General features: G+C 36.4%; 1 protein-coding gene across 1 annotated transcript; it reads left to right on the top strand.

Moving 5' to 3' along the window:
- The first annotated feature begins 9,196 nt into the window (after positions 1–9,196).
- Positions 9,197–22,952, top strand: LOC123771184 (zinc finger protein 98-like). Its single transcript, XM_045763634.1, has 3 exons — positions 9,197–9,482; positions 13,719–13,773; positions 22,580–22,952. Exons 1-3 carry the CDS (start codon positions 9,197–9,199, stop codon positions 22,950–22,952), a joined length of 714 nt encoding a protein of 237 aa, XP_045619590.1.
- Positions 22,953–25,635: the final 2,683 nt, after the last annotated feature.

Raw genomic sequence — 25,635 nt, 5'->3', positions numbered from 1 at the left:
TCTATGTGGGTGGGGATGGGGACAGGTTGACTAGTTTAGCAGTTACCAGGGAGGATGTAATTAAACAATTAGAAAAACTAAAACCAAACAAATCCCCAGGGCCGGATGAAGTGTTTTCCAGGGTGCTTAAAGAATGCAAAGAGGAGCTTTCCGAGCCACTGTCTACCATATTTAATATATCAATAGAGTCAGGCAGAGTGCCAGAGTCATGGAAGGTAGCTAATGTGGTACCAATTTTTAAGAAAGGAGATAGATCACTTGCGTCAAACTATCGGCCAATTAGCCTAACGTCTATTGTGGGAAAGTTACTTGAATCAATAATTGCATATACAATTCGTCTCCATCTTGAAAAACATAAATTAATAAATGAGTCGCAACATGGTTTTACAAATGGCTGTTCATGTTTAACAAATTTGCTAACTTTTTATTCCAGCATAGTTGAGGCAGTTGATAGTGGTAAGGATTGTGATGTTGTGTACCTTGACTTTAGCAAAGCTTTTGATACAGTGCCACATGAAAGACTAATTAAAAAAATAGAAGCTCATGGTATTGGGGGTGCTATATTAAGCTGAATTAGGGCATGGCTATACCAAAGGAAACAGAGAGTTAGTATAAATGGAGTCAAGTCAGAGTGGGAAAATATAAGTGGGGTGCCTCAGGGCTCTGTCCTTGGACCTCTGTTGTTTATAATATATATAAATGATTTAGATTCAGGTTTGAGTAGCAACATTTGCAAATTTGCCGATGATACGAAAATCGGTAAGGAAATTAATTCGGAGGAGGACTCACTATCACTTCAAGTTGATCTAGATAGGGTTTTGAAATGGTCGAAGAATTGGCAGATGCAGTTTAATGCTGATAAATGTAAAGTTCTGAGGTTAGGTAATGATGATAGGGTTACAAGATACGAGCTAAATGGTGTTGAGATTGCGAAGTCGAATTGCGAAAGGGATCTGGGAGTTATGATTAGTAAGAATTTAAAACAAAAGGATCAATGCATAAATGTTCGTAATAAGGCAATTCGGACACTAGGATTTACTAATCGCAGCGTTAGTAACAAGTAAGTAAGCGTTAGTAACGTTAGTTAGGAACCTGGTGTGGTTCTCAAGCTATATCTTGCTCTAGTTAGGCCCCACTTAGATTATGCAGTTCAGTTTTGGTCGCCGTATTATAGAAAGGATATAAATTCACTTGAACGTGTCCAGCGTAGGATGACTAAGTTAATTCCCCCAATTAGAAATCTTTCATATGAAGAAAGATTAACAAAGCTGAAGTTGCATTCACTGGAAAGGCGAAGAGTTAGGGGTGACATGATAGAGGTTTACAGGTGGGTGAATGGACATAACAAAGGGGATATTAATAGGGTATTAAAAGTATCAACACAAGACAGAACACGAAACAATGGGTATAAATTGGATAAGTTTAGATTTAGGAAAGACTTGGGTAAATACTGGTTCAGTAACAGGGTTGTTGATTTGTAGAACCAATTGCCGCGTAAAATTGTGGAGGTGGGGTCCCTCGATTGTTTCAAACATGGGTTGGACATGTATATGAGTGGGAATGGGTGGTTATAAATAGGAGCTGCCTCGTATGGGCCAATAGGCCTTCTGCAGTTGCCTTTGTTCTTATGTTCTTACGAAAAGGTTAATAGGGTTCATAAGACGGGTTATTGAGGCGGGGAATTACGATGAGCTAGTTATAGCTCATATAGTTATAGCTTATAGTGTTGCAGCATGTTTTTGTGTTTCATAATTTGTGCTGGATATTACCTAGAATTATTAGTGTTATCTCTGCTCGCTATTACGTCATTTTATTATGAAGTGCTATGACTGCAGGTTATTACTGCGAGTTATTATAGCAAACTTCTGCAAAAGTTACAGATGGTATTTATCTGAGATCACTACGAGCGGTTATTACAGCAGGATAATTCTGCAGTTTCTTACGGATGATAATTATGATTGGTTATTTTTCTTCATTCAAGGTTTTAATAGAACTTCCTGACACACGAAATAAATTTTAAAATAAACACAAGGCGCTGCAAGATTATGCAACATGATGCCATAATATAATTTGTTCTCATACTATCTCACATGGAAAATATTATACTTTATTCAAAAACAAATAATACAGGTTACAATAACATATATTTCTCTTGAGAAAAAGTTGTTACTGCGAGTTGGGAATCCCATTAAATCAATGGGAATTGATTTAAACTGTTAGCAGACAGTGGTATGGGAATTGATATGGAGGAAGGAGGTAATAAAAAAATGTGTTTGTGGGAGAATGAAATTAGTAAAATGATCAGGGAAAGAGTAGGGCCTCTAAATAACAATACACATAGGGTATATTAAACTAACAGTAGAAGTCTAAGAAACAAAATAAACGAATTAAATTCTCTTGTCTGTACAGAAAAAATATATATTATTGCAATTACCGAAACGTGGATGAATGTAGAAAATAGAGAGCTATTAATTGTTGTAGTCTCAAAGAGGGAATCAAAACAGAGCCACTAGTCTCAAAGAGGGAATCAAAACAGAGCCACACACAGAAACTATTTGGATTGAATTAAACGAAAAAGCTAATAATATTATAATAGGAGTAATATATAGGCCACCAAATTTAGACAGAATGGAAGCAAAGCATCTATGGGATGAAATATCTAGAGCATCTAGATCAAACAGTATTTATGTCATGGGTGACTTTAATTTTAGCGGAATAAACTGGTTGAACAAAACAGGGAATAGTGAAGCAGAAGATTTTCTAGAATTAATTGACGATTGCTTTCTTACGCAACACATTAAGGAACCAACACGGGAAAATAATATTTTAGATTTAGTGTTAACTAACAGGGAAACGCAAATTAATGACATCGAAATAGGGAGTGAGCTAGGGAGCAGTGATCACAAAGAAATCAGATTTAGCATAGAATGGAATAGACCAGTAGGAGAAAATTCTGTTAAAGTGCCAGATTTTCGAAAAGCTGATTTTAATAGCCTAAGAAATTTTTTGGGTCAAATTGATTGGAAAGGCTTGGGTATGGGGTGTGGGCCGGTCTTGGAGCGAGACATGAACCCAGCGATAGGTGACTTAAATGGGGATTTCGATGTGGATTCAATATATAACTTATTTAAGAATATTCTAAACAAAGCACAGGAACGTAGTATACCATACAAATTGAATAGATCGTATACTAATGACCCAAAGTGGATAACAAAGAATTTGAAGAACCTTATAGGTAAAAAGAGAGCTTGGTACAAAAGGATTAAAAATGGGGAGGTCACTTTAGAACAGGAATTCGTACAACTGGTTAGAAATGTTAAAAAAGAGATAAGGAAAGCAAAAAGAAACTATGAAGTTCGCATAGCAGGGCAAGCAAAGACAAATCCTAAAGGGTTTTTTCAGTTATATCGTACTAAGACTAGGGAAAGGATAGGTCCATTAAAAACTGAGACAGGTCAAATAACAGATAGTGATGAAGAGATGAGTAGTAATTTTAATAAATATTTTGTATCTGTATTTACTAAAGAGGAACTTAACAATATGCCTTCAGCCGAACAAGTCTATGTGGGTGGGGACGAGGACAGGTTGACGAGTTTAGCAGTTACCAGGGAGGATGTTCTTAAACAAATAGTAAAACTCAAACCAAACAAATCCCCAGGGCCGGATGAAGTGTTTGCTAGGGTGCTAATAACAAAGAATTTGAAGAACCTTATAGGTAAAAAGAGAGCTTGGTACAAAAGGATTAAAAATGGGGAGGTCACTTTAGAACAGGAATTCGTACAACTGGTTAGAAATGTTAAAAAAGAGATAAGGAAAGCAAAAAGAAAATATGAAGTTCGCATAGCAGGGCAAGCAAAGACAAATCCTAAAGGGTTTTTTCAGTTATATCGTACTAAGACTAGGGAAAGGATAGGTCCATTAAAAACTGAGACAGGTCAAATAACAGATAGTGATGAAGAGATGAGTAGTATTTTTAATAAATATTTTGTATCTGTATTTACTAAAGAGGAACTTAACAATATGCCTTCAGCCGAACAAGTCTATGTGGGTGGGGACGAGGACAGGTTGACGAGTTTAGCAGTTACCAGGGAGGATGTTCTTAAACAAATAGTAAAACTCAAACCAAACAAATCCCCAGGGCCGGATGAAGTGTTTGCCAGGGTGCTTAAAGAATGCAAAGAGGAGCTTTGTGACCCACTGTCAACCATATTTAATAAATCAATAGAGTCAGGCAGAGTGCCAGAGTTTTGGAAAGTTGCTAATGTGATACCAGTTTTTAAGAAAGGAGATAGATCACTTGCGTCTAACTATCGACCAATTAGCCTAACGTCTATTGTGGGAAAGTTACTCGAATCTATAATAGCAAATAAAATTCGTCTTCATCTTGAAAAACATAAATTAATAATTGAGTCGCAACATGGTTTTATAAATGGCCGTTCATGTTTAACAAATTTGTTATCTTTTTATTCTAGCATTGTTGAGGCAGTTGATAGTGGTAAGGATTGCGATGTTGTATACCTTGACTTTAGCAAAGCTTTTGATACAGTGCCACATGAAAGACTGATTAAAAAAATAGAGTCTCATGGTATTGGGGGTGCTATATTAAGCTGGATTAGGGCATGGCTATACCAAAGGAAACAGAGAGTTAGTATAAATGGAATCAAGTCAGAGTGGGAAAATGTTGTAAGTGGAGTGCCTCAAGGCTCTGTCCTGGGACCTCTGTTGTTTATAATATATATAAATGATTTAGATTCAGGTTTGAGTAGCAACATTTGCAAATTTGCCGATGATACGAAAATCGGTAGGGAAATTAATTCGGAGGAGGACTCACTTTCACTTCAAGTTGATCTAGATAGGGTTTTGAAATGGTCAAAGGATTGGCAGATGCAGTTTAATGCTGATAAATGTAAAGTTCTGAGGTTAGGTAATGATGATAGAGTTACAAGATACGAGCTAGATGGTGTTGTGATTGCGAAGTCGGATTGCGAAAGGGATCTGGGAGTTATGATTAGTAAGAATTTAAAACAAAAGGATCAATGCATAAATGTTCGTAATAAGGCAAATCGGACACTTGGATTTATTAATCGCAGCGTTAGTAACAAGACACCTGGTGTGGTTCTCAAGCTATATCTTGCTCTAGTTAGGCCCCATTTAGATTATGCAGTTCAGTTTTGGTCGCCATATTATAGAATGGATATAAATTCACTTGAACGTGTCCAGCGTAGGATGACTAAGTTAATTCCCCAAATTAGAAATCTTTCATATGAAGAAAGATTAACAAAGCTTAAGTTGCATTCACTGGAAAGGCGAAGAGTTAGGGGTGACATGATAGAGGTTTACAAGTGGATGAATGGACATAACCGGGGGGATATTAATAGGGTATTAAAAGTATCAACACAGGACAGAACACGAAACAATGGATATAAATTGGATAAGTTTAGATTTAGGAAAGACTTGGGTAAATACTGGTTCAGTAACAGGGTTGTTGATTTGTGGAACCAATTGCCGCGTAACATTGTGGAGGTGGGGTCCCTCGATTGTTTCAAGCACGGGTTGGACAAGTATATGAGTGGGATTGGGTGGTTATAGAATAGGAGCTGCCTCGTATGGGCCAATAGGCCTTCTGCAGTTACCTTTGTTCTTATGTTCTTATGTTCTTATGTGCTTAAAGAATGCAAAGAGGAGCTTTGTGACCCACTGTCAACCATATTTAATAAATCAATAGAGTCAGGCAGAGTGCCAGAGTTTTGGAAAGTTGCTAATGTGATACCAGTTTTTAAGAAAGGAGATAGATCACTTGCGTCTAACTATCGACCAATTAGCCTAACGTCTATTGTGGGAAAGTTACTCGAATCTATAATAGCAAATAAAATTCGTCTTCATCTTGAAAAACATAAATTAATAATTGAGTCGCAACATGGTTTTATAAATGGCCGTTCATGTTTAACAAATTTGTTATCTTTTTATTCTAGCATTGTTGAGGCAGTTGATAGTGGTAAGGATTGCGATGTTGTATACCTTGACTTTAGCAAAGCTTTTGATACAGTGCCACATGAAAGACTGATTAAAAAAATAGAGTCTCATGGTATTGGGGGTGCTATATTAAGCTGGATTAGGGCATGGCTATACCAAAGGAAACAGAGAGTTAGTATAAATGGAATCAAGTCAGAGTGGGAAAATGTTGTAAGTGGAGTGCCTCAAGGCTCTGTCCTGGGACCTCTGTTGTTTATAATATATATAAATGATTTAGATTCAGGTTTGAGTAGCAACATTTGCAAATTTGCCGATGATACGAAAATCGGTAGGGAAATTAATTCGGAGGAGGACTCGCTATCACTTCAAGTCGATCTAGATAGGGTTTTGAAATGGTCAAAGGATTGGCAGATGCAGTTTAATGCTGATAAATGTAAAGTTCTGAGGTTAGGTAATGATGATAGAGTTACAAGATACGAGCTAGATGGTGTTGTGATTGCGAAGTCGGATTGCGAAAGGGATCTGGGAGTTATGATTAGTAAGAATTTAAAACAAAAGGATCAATGCATAAATGTTCGTAATAAGGCAAATCGGACACTTGGATTTATTAATCGCAGCGTTAGTAACAAGACACCTGGTGTGGTTCTCAAGCTATATCTTGCTCTAGTTAGGCCCCATTTAGATTATGCAGTTCAGTTTTGGTCGCCATATTATAGAATGGATATAAATTCACTTGAACGTGTCCAGCGTAGGATGACTAAGTTAATTCCCCAAATTAGAAATCTTTCATATGAAGAAAGATTAACAAAGCTTAAGTTGCATTCACTGGAAAGGCGAAGAGTTAGGGGTGACATGATAGAGGTTTACAAGTGGATGAATGGACATAACCGGGGGGATATTAATAGGGTATTAAAAGTATCAACACAGGACAGAACACGAAACAATGGATATAAATTGGATAAGTTTAGATTTAGGAAAGACTTGGGTAAATGCTGGTTCGGTAACAGGGTTGTTGATTTGTGGAACCAATTGCCGCGTAACATTGTGGAGGTGGGGTCCCTCGATTGTTTCAAGCACGGGTTGGACAAGTATATGAGTGGGATTGGGTGGTTATAGAATAGGAGCTGCCTCGTATGGGCCAATAGGCCTTCTGCAGTTACCTTTGTTCTTATGTTCTTATGTTCTTATGTTGTTGATTTGTGGAATCCATTACCGCGTAACGTGGTGGAGGTGGAGTCCCTCAATTGTTTCAAGCGTGGGTTGGACATGTTTATGAGTGGGATTGGGTGGTTATGGATAAGAGCTGCCTCGTATGGGCCAATAGGCCTTCTGCAGTTCTCTTTATTCTTATGTAGTTATCATTGAAGGATGTTAATATAGTAATTATCATAGGCAATTTCTGCAGGCTGTTACAGCAAAATATTGCCAAAGGCAAACAAACAAGAATGTTACAAGTTATTTGGGCTGATAATTACTGCTGGTTATAACTTCTAGTTATTAGTTATGTTATAGGAACAGGTTATAAGGTCTGGTTATGTTCGCAGGTTGTTAGACTGACAACTCCACAGTATACCTGAGAATGTGACTGCCAGACAAGGGTGTCTACAGGTTACATGAACATGTGGTTGCCAGGTAAACCAACATCACAGTGTACCCGACCTCTTGGTTTACCAGACAACTAATTTCACAATATTTAGAACTTCGTGGTTGCCAGACATGCCAGCTTCGCCGTTTACAACACAATGTAGTTTTCAGACAAGCTGCTTTGCAGTATACTGTTAACTATCAGAAAATACTGATACTCACAGGGTATAATAGATAACATAATATAAGGGGGCATTAGGTTGGTGTAGGAAAAGTGGTTCAATGTCAACCAATATTATTTGACTAGTTGTATATGAAAAGTGCTGAAATTGGCCCAAGTTTCAGTACTGCAGCGTAAATAGAAAGGGAGATTTTTTTTTCCACGTTTTTTACACATTTTCAAGTCTACACTTCAGAACACACGTTTCAGATATAATTATTCTGTGACAATTTTCTGACACATTAGCATATAATAAAGGACCCTGAGATAGAGAATTTCCAAAACATCTTTAGTTTTCCTAATACAAATGTTCAAAGTTCCCCCCAAAAATTATGCAAATATGGCATGTTTATTGCTATTATAAAATCAATAAATAAACTTAGAGAAAAATGAAATGTCACCAATGTAGAGAGATGCCCTCCACATATACTGTGTAAGTTTCATGTAAATTGAATAAAAAATGAATCAGTTTTGTAAACATTTGTGTCAATTGAAAAAAAAACAAAAATAATAAAGTCTAAGGTTCTAAAATCTGTGGCTGAGGTTGACATCAACCAATTTTCTCCAAAATTGGCATCCTTACAGACTGCCGTACGTACAATCAGGTGTGTAAATTTGATGCAAATCGTCAAAAAAAAGTGAAAAAAAAGAATTTGAAAAAAAAAAATACATTTATTTTTCTTAAAAAAATTTTCCAATTAAACTAATTATAATATTTGTTTAATATATGCTATTGTGATAGCAAAGAGTCATAGATAAGATTTCAGTTGACACTTTTGATTGATAATCGATTTTGACCATTTTGGCATAATTTTCACGACTACTTCAATATTTTTTTTCTCCCTTCCTATTTACGCTACGATGCTGAAACTTGGACCAGAGGAAACACTTTTCATATAGAACTTGTCAAAAAAGTTTGATTGAAATCGAACGAGTTTTCATTTATTGCATTTTTGGAACCTAATGCCCCCTTAAATCAGAAAATACTGATACTCACAGGGTATAATAGATAACATAATATAAGTGGGGGTCCCTTGATCGTTTCAAACATGTGTTGGACATATATATGAATGAGATTGGGAGAATATGAATAGGAGCTAATCAGAAGATCACTGTCAGCAGCAACACCTTACTCCTGTGACAAAGTATTTCCATCTCATGTCACCCACATCCCCTCACCTGTTTTCAGTACTGAAGACCGCCCATCCCTTATATAATCCAGCTTCGAACAAGTGCTACGGAATATATCACAACTCTTCTCAGGCAGCTTATTCAACCTTATCCTTTGAAGAGCTACTTTGCAGGCTAACACTGCATAAAACTCTTTGTATTTCTAGAATGCAAACGGGTGATAAATCATATGGGTGTAATAAGTGTGGGAAAAGATTCAATCAACAAGGAAATCTGAAGATTCATATGATGGTGCATACAGGTGAAAAACCTCATGAGTGTCCAGAGTGTGGGCAAAGATTCACACAGAGTGGAACTCTGAACAGACACAGGAAGGTACACACGGGTGATAAGCCTTACGAGTGTCCTGAGTGTGAAGAAAGGTTTTGTCGACTAGGAAATCTGAAGACTCACTGGTTGGTGCACACAGGTGAAAAACCTTACGAATGTCCACAGTGTGGAAAAAGATTCAGCCAACGTGGAACTATGAACAGACACAGAAGGGCGCATACAACTGAAATACTTAACGGCACTCGTTAGTTGTCTCATAAAGATTCAGCCAGTGTGGAACTATGAACAAACACAGGATGATGTATACGGGTGATACACTTAATGGGTGTCTGGAGTGCGAGGAGAGATTTATCCAACGTGAATACACGAGGTAACAAAGGATGTTTTGTATAGATGAAAACATTGTTAGGTAAGACGTATGTATGTTATCTTGAAAATAATTAAGAATCACAGAAAATAAAGATTTAGATGATTTGTACATTTTATAAACCAAACTACTGTGTGATATTTTTAATACCCTATTAATATCTCCTTTGTTATGTCCATTCATCCACTTGTAAACCTCTATCATGTCACCCCTAACTCTTCGCCTATCCCGTGAATGCAATTTAAGCTTTGTTAATCTTTCTTTATATGAAAGATTTTTAATTTGGGGAATTAACTTAGTCATCCTACGCTGGACACGTTCAAGTGAATTTATATCCATTCTATAGTATGGCTACCAAAACTGAACTGCATAATCTAAATGGGACCTAACCAAAGCATGACATAGGTGAAGAACAACACCAGGTATTTGCCTTGGTATGAACATTCATGCATTGATCCTTTTGTTTTAAATTCTTACTAACCATAACTCCCAGATCCCTCTCACAATCCGACTTCGCAATCTCAACACCATCAAGCTCGTATCTTGTAACTCTATCGTCATTACCTAGCCTCAGAACTTTACATTTATCAGCATTAAACTGCATCTACTAATCTATTGACCATTTCAAAATCCTATTTTGGTCAACTTGAAGTGATAGTGAGTCTTCTTCCGTGTTAATTTCCCTACCGATTTTTGTATCATCTGCAAATTTGCAGATGTTGCTACTCAAACGTGAATCTAAATCATTAATATATATTATAAACAACAGAGGTCCCAGGACAGAGCCCTAAGGCACTCCACTTACAACATTTTCCCACTCTGACTTAGCTCCCATTTATATTAACTCTATTCCAAAGTTTCCTTTGGAATAGCCATGCCCTAATCCAACTTAATATAGCACCTCCAATACCATGAGCCTCTATTTATTTAATCAGTCTTTCATGTGGCACTGTATCAAAAGCTTTGCTAAAGTTAATGTACACAACATCACAGTCCTTAACACTGTCAACTACCTCAACTATGCAGGAATAAAAAGATGGCAAATTTGTTAAACATGAACCGCAATTTGTAAAACAATATTGCGACTCATTTATTAATTTGTGTTTTTCAAGATGAAGACGGATTTTATTTCCATATATCGATTCTAGTAACTTTCCCACAATAGACGTTAGGCTAATCGGTCGGTAGTTTGACGCAAGTGATCTATCTCCTTTCTTAAAAACTGGTATCACATTAGCAACTTTCCATAACTCTGGCACTCTGCCTGACTCTATTGATTTGCTTGCTTGAAACAATCGAGGGACCCCACCTAAACAATGTTACGCGGCAATTGGTTCCACAAATCAACAACCCTGTTACTGAACCAGTATTTTCCCAAGTCTTTCCTAAATCTAAACTTATCCAATTTATACCCATTGTTTCGTGTTCTGTCTTGTGTTGATACTTTTAATACCCTATTAATATCCCCTTTGTTATGTCCATTCACCCACTTGTAAACCTCTATCATGTCACCCCTAACTCTTCGCCTTTCCAGTGAATGCAACTTAAGCTTTGTTAATCTTTCTTCATATGAAAGATTTCAAATTTGGGGAATTAACTTAGTCATCCTACGCTGGACACGTTCAAGTGAATTTATATCCATTCTATAATTTCGCGACCAAAACTGAACTGCATAATGTAAATGGGGCCTAACTAGAGCAAGATATAGCATGAGAACAACACCAGGTGTCTTGTTACTAACGCTGCGATTAATAAATCCAAGTGTCCGATTTGCCTTATTACGAACATTTATGCATTGATCCTTTTGTTTGAAATTCTTACTAATCATAACTCCCAGATCCCTTTCGCAATTCGACTTCGCAATCTCAACACCATCTAGCTCGTATCTTGTAACCCTATCATCATTACCTAACCTCAGAACTTTACATTTATCAGCATTAAACTGCATCTGCCAATCCTTCGGCCTTTTCAAAACCTTATCTAGATCAACTTGAAGTGATAGTGAGTCCTCCTCCGAATTAATTTCCTTACCGATTTTCGTATCATCGGCAAATTTGCAGATGTTGCTATTCAAACCTGAATCTAAATCATTTATATATATTATAAACAACAGAGGTCCCAGGACAGAGCCCTGAGGCACCCTACTTACAACATTTTCCCACTCTAACTTGACTCCATTTATACTAACTCTGTTTCCTTTGGTATAGCCATGCCCTAATCCAGCTTAATATAGCATCCCCAATACCATGAGACTCTATCTGTTTAATCAGTCTTTCATGTGGCACTGTATCAAAAGCTTTGCTAAAGTCAAAGTACACAACATCGCAATCCTTACCACTATCACCTGCCTCAATAATGCTAGAATTAAGGGGGCATATCAATGTAAAATTAAAAGTGGTTCAATTTGCTTATTAATTTTTTTATGAAATGGTTATAGAAAGGGCTGCAGCTGGTCCAAGTTTCATCATCACACCCTAAACATAAAAGGAGAAAAAAATAAACAACGAATTATGCAACGAATTTTCAAATAGTTTCAGGGAACACATGTGTCAACTAAAATCATTTCTATAACACTCAGATATTAAATTAAGCACATAATAAAGGATTCTAGTGATCAGATTTATCAAAAAGGTGTTTAGTGCAATAATATAATTTTTCAAAGTTACCCTGCTAAAAAAATATGCAATATATGATATGTATAAATTTTTATAAAATCAACAAATAGACTTTGGACTAAAATGTCTACTAGATTCTGTAGAAGCACAAACGCTACATATAAGGTGTAATTTGCATGTAAATTGATTTATAAATGAAAGCTCTGAAGTAATTTGAAGGTGTAAATTACTTTCCAGAGTAAAATAAAGATCCAAGTTCGGCCACCTGTAGCTGAGCTTGACTTCGACAGATTTCGTTCATAATTGGCACCCTTGCAGATAGCCATCAATTGAGCAAGGTGTGCAAGTTTCATGCAAATCCTTTGATAACAAACGAGAAAAAAATATTGGCAAAAAAAAAAAAAGAAAAAAAAAAATTTAAATATAAATATATTGCACATACATATTACAATTATTACAAGAGTTTGTGCTTCTACAGCACATAGTAGACATTTTAGTTGACACATGTGTTCCCTGAGATTATTTGAGAATGTTGAACATTCGTTGCATAATACGTTGTGTATTTTTTTCTCCTTTTCTGTTTAGGGTGTGATGGTGAAACCTGGACCAGTTGCAGCCCTTTCTATAACCATTTCATAAAAAAATTTATAAGCAAATTGAACAACTTTTAATTTATAACGATTTAGAATGATATGCCCCCTTAAAAGATAACAAATTTGTTAAACATGATCGGCCATTTATAAAACCATGTTGCACTCAATTATTAATTTATGTTTTTCAAGAATTTAAAACAAAAGGACCAATGCATAATTGTTCGTATTAAGACAAATAGGACACTGGGATTTATTAATAGAAGCGTTAGTAACAAGACACCTGGTGTTGTTCTTCATCTATATTTTGCTCTGGTTAGGCCCCATTTAGATTATGCAGTACAGTTTTGGTCGTCGTACTATAGAATGGATATAAATTCACTTGAACGTGTCCAGCGTAGGATGACTAAGTTAATTCCCCAAACTGGAAATCTTTCATATGAAGAAAGATTATTAAAGCTTAAATTGCATTCACTGGAAAGGCGAAGAGTTGGGGGTGACATGGTAGAGGTTTACAAGTGGATGAATGTACACAACAAAGGGGATATTAATAGGGTATTAAAGGTATCAACACAAGAGAGAACACGAAACAATGGGTATAAATTGGATAAGTTTAGATTTAGGAAAGACTTGGGTAAATACTGGTTCGGTAGCAGGGTTGTTGATTTGTGGAACCAATTGCCGCGTAACGTGGTGGAGATGGGGTCGCTCGATATTTTCAAGCGCGGGTTGGACAAGTATATGAGTGGGATTGGGTGGTTATAGATAGGAGCTGCCTCGTATGGGCCAATAGGCCTTCTGCAGTTACCTTTGTTCTTATGTTCTTAACCAAACATATAGGTTATTACTGAGGAATATTATTACAACAGGCTATTCTTGTAAGTTTTTAATTAAATTTATAATTTCAGGTTGTTATACCAGTTTACTTTTCTTTCAGGATATTGAGGTTGGATATTATAACAAGTGACTAAGGTTCGTCTTCATCTTGAAAAACATAAATTAATAATTGAGTCGCAACATGGTTTTATAAATGGCCGTTCATGTTTAACAAATTTGTTATCTTTTTATTCTAGCATTGTTGAGGCAGTTGATAGTGGTAAGGATTGCGATGTTGTATACCTTGACTTTAGCAAAGCTTTTGATACAGTGCCACATGAAAGACTGATTAAAAAAATAGAGTCTCATGGTATTGGGGGTGCTATATTAAGCTGGATTAGGGCATGGCTATACCAAAGGAAACAGAGAGTTAGTATAAATGGAATCAAGTCAGAGTGGGAAAATGTTGTAAGTGGAGTGCCTCAAGGCTCTGTCCTGGGACCTCTGTTGTTTATAATATATATAAATGATTTAGATTCAGGTTTGAGTAGCAACATTTGCAAATTTGCCGATGATACGAAAATCGGTAGGGAAATTAATTCGGAGGAGGACTCACTATCACTTCAAGTTGATCTAGATAGGGTTTTGAAATGGTCAAAGGATTGGCAGATGCAGTTTAATGCTGATAAATGTAAAGTTCTGAGGTTAGGTAATGATGATAGAGTTACAAGATACGAGCTAGATGGTGTTGTGATTGCGAAGTCGGATTGCGAAAGGGATCTGGGAGTTATGATTAGTAAGAATTTAAAACAAAAGGATCAATGCATAAATGTTCGTAATAAGGCAAATCGGACACTTGGATTTATTAATCGCAGCGTTAGTAACAAGACACCTGGTGTGGTTCTCAAGCTATATCTTGCTCTAGTTAGGCCCCATTTAGATTATGCAGTTCAGTTTTGGTCGCCATATTATAGAATGGATATAAATTCACTTGAACGTGTCCAGCGTAGGATGACTAAGTTAATTCCCCAAATTAGAAATCTTTCATATGAAGAAAGATTAACAAAGCTTAAGTTGCATTCACTGGAAAGGCGAAGAGTTAGGGGTGACATGATAGAGGTTTACAAGTGGATGAATGGACATAACCGGGGGGATAATAATGGGGTGTTAAGGGTATCAACACGGGACAGAACACGAAACAATGGATATAAATTGGATAAGTTTAGATTTAGGAAAGACTTGGGTAAATACTGGTTCAGTAACAGGGTTGTTGATTTGTGGAACCAATTGCCGCGTAACATTGTGGAGGTGGGGTCCCTCGATTGTTTCAAGCACGGGTTGGACAAGTATATGAGTGGGATTGGGTGGTTATAGAATAGGAGCTGCCTCGTATGGGCCAATAGGCCTTCTGCAGTTACCTTTGTTCTTATGTTCTTATGATTCCATTTATACTAACTCTCTGTTTCCTTTGGTATAGCCATGCCCTAATTCAGCTTAATATAGCACCCCCAATACCATGAGACTCTATCTTTTTAATCAGTCTTTCATGTGGCACTGTATCAAAAGCTTTGCTAAAGTCAAGGTATACAACATCGCAATCCTTACCACTATCAACTGCCTCAACAATGCTAGAATAAAAAGATAACAAATTTGTTAAACATGAACGGCCATTTATAAAACCATGTTGCGACTCAATTATTAATTTATGTTTTTCAAGATGAAGACGAATTTTATTTGCTATTATAGATTCGAGTAACTTTCCCACAATAGACGTTAGGCTAATTGGTCGATAGTTAGACGCAAGTGATCTATCTCCTTTCTTAAAAACTGGTATCACATTAGCAACTTTCCAAAACTCTGGCACTCTGCCTGACTCTATTGATTTATTAAATATGGTTGACAGTGGGTCACAAAGCTCCTCTTTGCATTCTTTAAGCACCCTGGCAAACACTTCATCCGGCCCTGGGGATTTGTTTGGTTTGAGTTTTACTATTTGTTTAAGAACATCCTCCCTGGTAACTGCTAAACTCGTCAACCTGTCCTCGTCCCCACCCACATAGACTTGTTCGGCTGAAGGCATATTGTTAAGTTCCTCTTTAGTAAATACAGATACAAAATATTTATTAAAAATACTACTCATCTCTTCATCACTATCTGTTATTTGACCTGTCTCAGTTTTTAATGGACCTATCCTTTCCCTAGTCTTAGTACGATATAACTGAAAAAACCCTTTAGGATTTGTCTTTGCTTGCCCTGCTATGCAAACTTCATAGTTTCTTTTTGCTTTCCTTATCTCTTTTTTAACATTTCTAACCAGTTGTACGAATTCCTGTTCTAAAGTGACCTCCCCATTTTTAATCCTTTTGTACCAAGCTCTCTTTTTACCTATAAGGTTCTTCAAATTCTTTGTTATCCACTTTGGGTCATTAGTATTCGATCTATTCAATTTGTATGGTATACTACGTTCCTGTGCTTTGTTTAGAATATTCTTAAATAAGTTATATATTGAATCCACATCGAAATCCCCATTTAAGTCACCTATCGCTGGGTTCTTGTCTCGCTCCAAGACCGGCCCACACCCCATACCCAAGACTTTCCAATCAATTTGACCCAAAAAATTTCTAAGGCTATTAAAATCAGCTTTTCGAAAATCTGGCACTTTAACAGAATTTTCTCCTACTGGTCTATTCCATTCTATGCTAAATCTGATTTCTTTGTGATCACTGCTCCCTAGCTCACTCCCTATTTCGATGTCATTAATTTGCGTTTCCCTGTTAGTTAACACTAAATCTAAAATATTATTTTCCCGTGTTGGTTCCTTAATGTGTTGCGTAAGAAAGCAATCGTCAATTAATTCTAGAAAATCTTCTGCTTCACTATTCCCTGTTTTGTTCAACCAGTTTATTCCGCTAAAATTAAAGTCACCCATGACATAAATACTGTTAGATCTAGATGCTCTAGATATTTCATCCCATAGATGCTTTGCTTCCATTCTGTCTAAATTTGGTGGCCTATATATTACTCCTATTATAATATTATTAGCTTTTTCGTTTAATTCAATCCAAATAGTTTCTGTGTGTGGCTCTGTTTTGATTCCCTCTTTGAGACTACATTTCAAATTGTCCCTAACATATATGGCTACTCCACCTCCTCGTCTAATATATCTATCTGTGTGAAATAGTTTAAATCCATATATTTGATATTCAGCTAATAGTTCTCTATTTTCTACATTCATCCACGTTTCGGTAAGTGCAATAATATCTATTTTTTCTGTGCAGACAAGAGCATTTAATTCGTTAATTTTATTTCTTAGACTTCTACTTAGACTTCTACTTAGACTTCTACTGTTAGTTAGTGTTGTTGATTTGTGGAACCAATTGCCGCGTAAAATTGTGGAGGTGGGTTCCCTCGATTGTTTCAAACATGGGTTGGACATGTATATGAGTGGGAATGGGTGGTTATAAATAGGAGCTGCCTCGTATGGGCCAATAGGCCTTCTGCAGTTGCCTTTGTTCTTATGTTCTTACGAAAAGGTTATTAGGGTTCATAAGACGGGTTATTGAGGCGGGGAATTACGATGAGCTAGTTATAGCTTATAGTGTTACATTACATTATAGTGTTACAGCATGTTTTTGTGTTTCATAATTTGTGCTGGATATTACCTGGAATTATTAGTGTTATCTATGCTCGCTATTACGTCATTTTATTATGAAGTGCTATGACTGCAGGTTATTAGGGCGAGTTATTACAGCAAACTTCTGCAAAAGTTACATATGGTATTTATCTGAGATCACTACGAGCGGTTATTACAGCAGGATAATTCTGCAGTTTCTTACGGATGATAATTATGATTGGTTATTTTTCTTCATTCAAGCTTTTAATAGAACTTCCTGACACACGAAATAAATTTTAAAATAAACACAAGGCGCTGCAAGATTATGCAACATGATGCCATAATATAATTTGTTCTCATACTATCTCACATGGAAAATATTATACTTTATTCAAAAACAAATGATACAGGTTACAATAACATATATTTCTCTTGAGAAAAATTATTTCAGAAAGTTGTTACTGAGAGTTGGGAATCCCATTAAATCAATGGGAATTGATTTAAACTGTTAGCAGACAGTGGTATGGGAATTGATATGGAGGAAGGAGGTAATAAAAAAATGTGTTTGTGGGAGAATGAAATTAGTAAAATGATCAGGGAAAGAGTAGGGCCTCTAAATAACAATACACATAGGGTATATTAAACTAACAGTAGAAGTCTAAGAAACAAAATAAACGAATTAAATTCTCTTGTCTGTACAGAAAAAATAGATATTATTGCAATTACCGAAACGTGGATGAATGTAGAAAATAGAGAACTATTAATTGTTGTTGATTTGTGGAATCAATTACCGCGTAACGTGGTGGAGGTGGAGTCCCTCAATTGTTTCAAGCGTGGGTTGGACATGTTTATGAGTGGGATTGGGTGGTTATGGATAAGAGCTGCCTCGTATGGGCCAATAGGCCTTCTGCAGTTCTCTTTATTCTTATGTAGTTATCATTGAAGGATGTTAATGTAGTAATTATCATAGGCAATTTCTGCAGGCTGTTACAGCAAAATATTGCCAAAGGCAAACAAACAAGAATGTTACAAGTTATTTGGGCTGATAATTACTGCTGGTTATAACTTCTAGTTATTAGTTATGTTATAGGAACAGGTTATAAGGTCTGGTTATGTTCGCAGGTTGTTAGACTGACAACTCCACAGTATACCTGAGAATGTGACTGCCAGACAAGGGTGTCTACAGGTTACATGAACATGTGGTTGCCAGGTAAACCAACATCACAGTGTACCTGACCTCTTGGTTTACCAGACAACTAATTTCACAATATTTAGAACTTCGTGGTTGCCAGACATGCCAGCTTCGCCGTGTACAACACAATGTAGTTTTCAGACAAGCTGCTTTGCAGTATACTGTTAACTATCAGAAAATACTGATACTCACAGGGTATAATAGATAACATAATATAAGGGGGCATTAGGTTGGTGTAGGAAAAGTTGTTCAATGTCAACCAATATTATTTGACTAGTTGTATATGAAAAGTGCTGAAATTGGCCCAAGTTTCAGTACTGCAGCGTAAATAGAAAGGAAGATTTTTTTTTTCAACGTTTTTTACACATTTTCAAGTCTACACTTCAGAACACACGTTTCAGATATAATTTTTCTGTGACAATTTTCTGACACATTAGCATATAATAAAGGACCCTGAGATAGAGAATTTCCAAAACATCTTTAGTTTTCCTAATACAAATGTTCAAAGTTCCCCCCAAAAATTATGCAAATATGGCATGTTTATTGCTATTATAAAATCAATAAATGAACTTAGAGAAAAATGAAATCTCACCAATGTAGAGAGATGCGGGAAAATAATATTTTAGATTTAGTGTTAACTAACAGGGAAACGCAAATTAATGACATCGAAATAGGGAGTGAGCTAGGGAGCAGTTATCACAAAGAAATCAGATTTAGCATAGAATGGAATAGACCAGTAGGAGAAAATTATGTTAAAGTGCCAGATTTTCGAAAAGCTGATTTTAATAGCCTAAGAAATTTTTTGGGTCAAATTGATTGGAAAGGCTTGGGTATGGGGTGTGGGCCGGTCTTGGAGCGAGACATGAACCCAGCGATAGGTGACTTAAATGGGGATTTCGATGTGGATTCAATATATAACTTATTTAAGAATATTCTAAACAAAGCACAGGAACGTAGTATACCATACAAATTGAATAGATCGTATACTAATGACCCAAAGTGGATAACAAAGAATTTGAAGAACCTTATAGGTAAAAAGAGAGCTTGGTACAAAAGGATTAAAAATGGGGAGGTCACTTTAGAACAGGAATTCGTACAACTGGTTGGAAATGTTAAAAAAGAGATAAGGAAAGCAAAAAGAAACTATGAAGTTCGCATAGCAGGGCAAGCAAAGACAAATCCTAAAGGGTTTTTTCAGTTATATCGTACTAAGACTAGGGAAAGGATAGGTCCATTAAAAACTGAGACAGGTCAAATAACAGATAGTGATGAAGAGATGAGTAGTATTTTTAATAAATATTTTGTATCTGTATTTACTAAAGAGGAACTTAACAATATGCCTTCAGCCGAACAAGTCTATGTGGGTGGGGACGAGGACAGGTTGACGAGTTTAGCAGTTACCAGGGAGGATGTTCTTAAACAAATAGTAAAACTCAAACCAAACAAATCCCCAGGGCCGGATGAAGTGTTTGCTAGGGTGCTTAAAGAATGCAAAGAGGAGCTTTGTGACCCACTGTCAACCATATTTAATAAATCAATAGAGTCAGGCAGATTGCCAGAGTTTTGGAAAGTTGCTAATGTGATACCAGTTTTCAAGAAAGGAGATAGATCACTTGCGTCTAACTATCGACCAATTAGCCTAACGTCTATTGTGGGAAAGTTACTCGAATCTATAATAGCAAATAAAATTCGTCTTCATCTTGAAAAACATAAATTAATAATTGAGTCGCAACATGGTTTTATAAATGGCCGTTCATGTTTAACAAATTTGTTATCTTTTTATTCTAGTATTGTTGAGGCAGTTGATAGTGGTAAGGATTGCGATGTTGTATACCTTGACTTTAGCAAAGCTTTTGATACAGTGCCACATGAAAGACTGATTAAAAAAATAGAGTCTCATGGTATTGGGGGTGCTATATTAAGCTGGATTAGGGCATGGCTATACCAAAGGAAACAGAGAGTTAGTATAAATGGAATCAAGTCAGAGTGGGAAAATGTTGTAAGTGGAGTGCCTCAAGGCTCTGTCCTGGGACCTCTGTTGTTTATAATATATATAAATGATTTAGATTCAGGTTTGAGTAGCAACATTTGCAAATTTGCCGATGATACGAAAATCGGTAGGGAAATTAATTCGGAGGAGGACTCACTATCACTTCAAGTTGATCTAGATAGGGTTTTGAAATGGTCAAAGGATTGGCAGATGCAGTTTAATGCTGATAAATGTAAAGTTCTGAGGTTAGGTAATGATGATAGAGTTACAAGATACGAGCTAGATGGTGTTGTGATTGCGAAGTCGGATTGCGAAAGGGATCTGGGAGTTATGATTAGTAAGAATTTAAAACAAAAGGATCAATGCATAAATGTTCGTAATAAGGCAAATCGGACACTTGGATTTATTAATCGCAGCGTTAGTAACAAGACACCTGGTGTGGTTCTCAAGCTATATCTTGCTCTAGTTAGGCCCCATTTAGATTATGCAGTTCAGTTTTGGTCGCCATATTATAGAATGGATATAAATTCACTTGAACGTGTCCAGCGTAGGATGACTAAGTTAATTCCCCAAATTAGAAACCTTTCATATGAAGAAAGATTAACAAAGCTTAAGTTGCATTCACTGGAAAGGCGAAGAGTTAGGGGTGACATGATAGAGGTTTACAAGTGGATGAATGGACATAACCGGGGGGATATTAATAGGGTATTAAAAGTATCAACACAGGACAGAACACGAAACAATGGATATAAATTGGATAAGTTTAGATTTAGGAAAGACTTGGGTAAATACTGGTTCAGTAACAGGGTTGTTGATTTGTGGAACCAATTGCCGCGTAACATTGTGGAGGTGGGGTCCCTCGATTGTTTCAAGCACGGGTTGGACAAGTATATGAGTGGGATTGGGTGGTTATAGAATAGGAGCTGCCTCGTATGGGCCAATAGGCCTTCTGCAGTTGCCTTTGTTCTTATGTTCTTATGTTCTTATGCCCTCCAAATATACTGTGTAAGTTTCATGTAAATTGAATAAAAAATGAATCAGTTTTGTAAACATTTGTGTCAATTAAACATTTGTGCTGCTTTTTCAGTCATGTTCCCCCTTTTTTTTTATCTTTATTTGTATTTGTTCTCAACATCTTTTATTCTTTATGCTCAATTAGTATTAAGTTCTTGATATTAATGTTTTTCTTGCCCGAAACGCATTGCGTAATAGTGGCTTTAGGCATTGTATGTACTAGCTCTATCTATATATCAATCCATTAATGTAACATCACTTGTATGTATATACCTTACCTGAATAAACATCTGAATCTGAATCTGAATCTGAATTGAAAACAAAAATAATAAAGTCTAAGGTTCTAAAATCTGTGGCTGAGGTTGACATCAACCAATTTTCTCCAAAATTGGCATCCTTACAGACTGGCTTACGTACAATCAGGTGTGTAAATTTGATGCAAAAGTGAAAAAAAAAGAATTTGAAAAAAAAAAATACATTTTTTTTTCTTAAAAATTTTTTCCAATTAAACTAATTATAATATTTGTTTAATATATGCTATTGTGATAGCAAAGAGTCATAGATATGATTTTAGTTGACACTTTTGATTGATAATCGATTTTGACCATTTTGGCATAATTTTCACGACTACTTCAATATTTTTTTTCTCCCTTCCTATTTATGCTACGATGCTGAAACTTGGACCAGATGAAACACTTTTCATGTAGAACTTGTCAAAAAAGTTTGATTGAAATCGAACGAGTTTTCATATATTGCATTTTTGGAACCAAATGCCCCCTTAAATCAGAAAATACTGATACTCACAGGGTATAATAGATAACATAATATAAGTGGGGGTCCCTTGGTCGTTTCAAACATGTGTTGGACATATATATGAATGAGATTGGGAGAATATGAATAGGAGCTAATCAGAAGATCACTGTCAGCAGCAACACCTTACTCCTGTGACAAAGTATTTCCATCTCATGTCACCCACATCCCCTCACCTGTTTTCAGTACTGAAGACCGCCCATCCCTTATATAATCCAGCTTCGAACAAGTGCTACGGAATATATCACAACTCTTCTCAGGCAGCTTATTCAGCCTTATCCTTTCAAGAGCTACTTTGCAGGCTAACACTGCATAAAACTCTTTGTATTTCTAGAATGCAAACGGGTGATAAATCATATGGGTGTAATAAGTGTAGGAAAAGATTCAATCAACAAGGAAATCTGAAGATTCATATGATGGTGCATACAGGTGAAAAACCTCATGAGTGTCCAGAGTGTGGGCAAAGATTCACACAGAGTGGAACTCTGAACAGACACAGGAAGGTACACACGGGTGATAAGCCTTACGAGTGTCCTGAGTGTGAAGAAAGGTTTTGTCGACTAGGAAATCTGAAGACTCACTGGTTGGTGCACACAGGTGAAAAACCTTACGAATGTCCACAGTGTGGAAAAAGATTCAGCCAACGTGGAACTATGAACAGACACAGAAGGGCGCATACAAGTGAAATACTTAACGGCACTCGTTAGTTGTCTCATAAAGATTCAGCCAGCGTGGAACTATGAACAAACACAGGATGATGTATACGGGTGATACACTTAATGGGTGTCTGGAGTGCGAGGAGAGATTTATCCAACGTGAATACACGAGGTAACAAAGGATGTTTTGTATAGATGAAAACATTCTTCGGTAAGACGTATGTATGTTATCTTGAAAATAATTAAGAATCACAGAAAATAAAGATTTAGATGATTTGTACATTTTATAAACCAAACTACTGTGTGATATTTTTAATACCCTATTAATATCTCCTTTGTTATGTCCATTCATCCACTTGCAAACCTCTATCATGTCACCCCTAACTCTTCGCCTATCCCGTGAATGCAATTTAAGCTTTGTTAATGTTTCTTCATATGAAAGATTTCTAATTTGGGGAATTAACTTAGTCATCCTACGCTGGACACGTTCAAATGAATTTATATCCATTCTATAGTATGGCGACCAAAACTGAACTGCATAATCTAAATGGGACCTAACCAGAGCAAGACATAGGTGAAGAACAACACCAGGTGTCTTTCAACGCTTCGATTAATAAATCCCAGTGTCCTATTTGCCTTGGTATGAACATTCATGCATTGATCCTTTTGTTTTAAATTCTTACTAATCATAACTCCCAGCTCCCTTTCACAATCCGACTTTGCAATCTCAACACCATCAAGCTCGTATCTTGTAACTCTATCGTCATTACCTAGCCTCAGAACTTTACATTTATCAGCATTAAATTGCATCTACTAATCTATTGACCATTTCAAAATCCTATTTAGGTCAACTTGAAGTGATAGTGAGTCTTCTTCCGTGTTAATTTCCCTACCGATTTTTGTATCATCTGCAAATTTGCAGATGTTGCTACTCAAACGTGAATCTAAATCATTTATATATATTATAAACAACAGAGGTCCCAGGACAGAGCCCTGAGGCACTCCACTTACAACATTTTCCCACTCTGACTTAGCCCCCATTTATACTAACTCTGTTTCCTTTGGAATAGCCATGCCCTAATCCAACTTAATATAGCACCTCCAATACCATGAGCCTCTATTTATTTAATCAGTCTTTCATGTGGCACTGTATCAAAAGCTTTGCTAAAGTTAAGGTACACAACATCACAATCCTTAACACTGTCAACTACCTCAACTATGCAGGAATAAAAAGATTGCAAATTTGTTAAACATGAACCGCAATTTGTAAAACAATATTGCGACTCATTTATTAATTTGTGTTTTTCAAGATGAAGACGGATTTTATTTCCATATATCGATTCAAGTAACTTTCCCACAATAGACGTTAGGCTAATCGGTCGGTAGTTTGACGCAAGTGATTTATCTCCTTTCTTAAAAATTGGTATCACATTAGCAACTTTCCATAACTCTGGCACTGCCTGACTCTATTGATTTATTAAATATGGTTGACAGTGGGTCACAAAGCTCCTCTTTGCATTCTTTAAGCACCCTGGCAAACACTTCATCCGGCCATGGGGATTTGTTTGGTTTGAGTTTTACTATTTGTTTAAGAACATCCTCCCTGGTAACTGTTAAACTCGTCAACCTGTCCTCGTTCCCACCCACATAGACTTGTTCGGCCGAAGGCATATTGTTAAGTTCCTCTTTAGTAAATACAGATACAAAATATTTATTAAAAATACTACTCATCTCTTCATCACTATCTGTTATTTGACCTGTCTCAGTTTTTAATGGAACTATCCTTTCCCTAGTCTTAGTACGATATAACTGAAAAAACCCTTTATGATTTGTCTTTGCTTGCCCTGCTATGCGAACTTCATAGTTTCTTTTTGCTTTCCTTATCTCTTTTTTAACATTTCTAACCAGTAGTACGAATTCCTGTTCTAAAGTGACCTCCCCATTTTTAATCCTTTTGTACCAAGCTCTCTTTTTACCTATAAGGTTCTTCAAATTCTTTGTTATCCACTTTGGGTCATTAGTATTCGATCTATTCAATTTGTATGGTATACTACGTTCCTGTGCTTTGTTTAGAATATTCGTAAATAAGTTATACATTGAATCCACATCGAAATCCCCATTTACGTCACCTATCGATGGGTTCATGTCTCGCTCCAAGACCGGCCCCCACCCCATGATAGAGTTACAAGATACGTGCTAGATGGTGTTGAGATTGCGAAGTCGAATTGCGAAAAGGGTCTGGGAGTTATAAGTAAGAACATAAGAACAAAGGGAACTGCAGAAGGCCTAGTGGCCCATACGAAGCAGCTCCTATTTATAACCACCCTATCCAACTCATATACATGTCCAACCCATGCTTGAAACAATCGAGGGACCCCACCTCCACAATGTTACGCGGCAATTGGTTCCACAAATCAACAACCCTGTTACTGAACCAGTATTTTCCCAAGTCTTTCCTAAATCTAAACTTATCCAATTTATACCCATTGTTTCGTGTTCTGTCTTGTGTTGATACTTTTAATACCCTATTAATGCCCCCTTTATTATGTCCATTCACCCACTTGTAAACCTCTATCATGTCACCCCTAACTCTTCGCCTTTCCAGTGAATGCAACTTAAGCTTTGTTAATCTTTCTTCATATGAAAGATTTCTAATTTGGGGAATTAACTTAGTCGTCCTACGCTGGACACGTTCAAGTGAATTTATATCCATTTTATAATTTGGCGACCAAAA

The sequence above is a fragment of the Procambarus clarkii genome, chromosome 65 (assembly GCF_040958095.1).
Source record: "Procambarus clarkii isolate CNS0578487 chromosome 65, FALCON_Pclarkii_2.0, whole genome shotgun sequence".
In the NCBI taxonomy this organism is placed as follows: Eukaryota; Metazoa; Arthropoda; class Malacostraca; order Decapoda; family Cambaridae; genus Procambarus; species Procambarus clarkii.
Note: the sequence above shows the minus strand (reverse complement) of the source record. Positions and strands in the feature narration are given on the sequence as shown.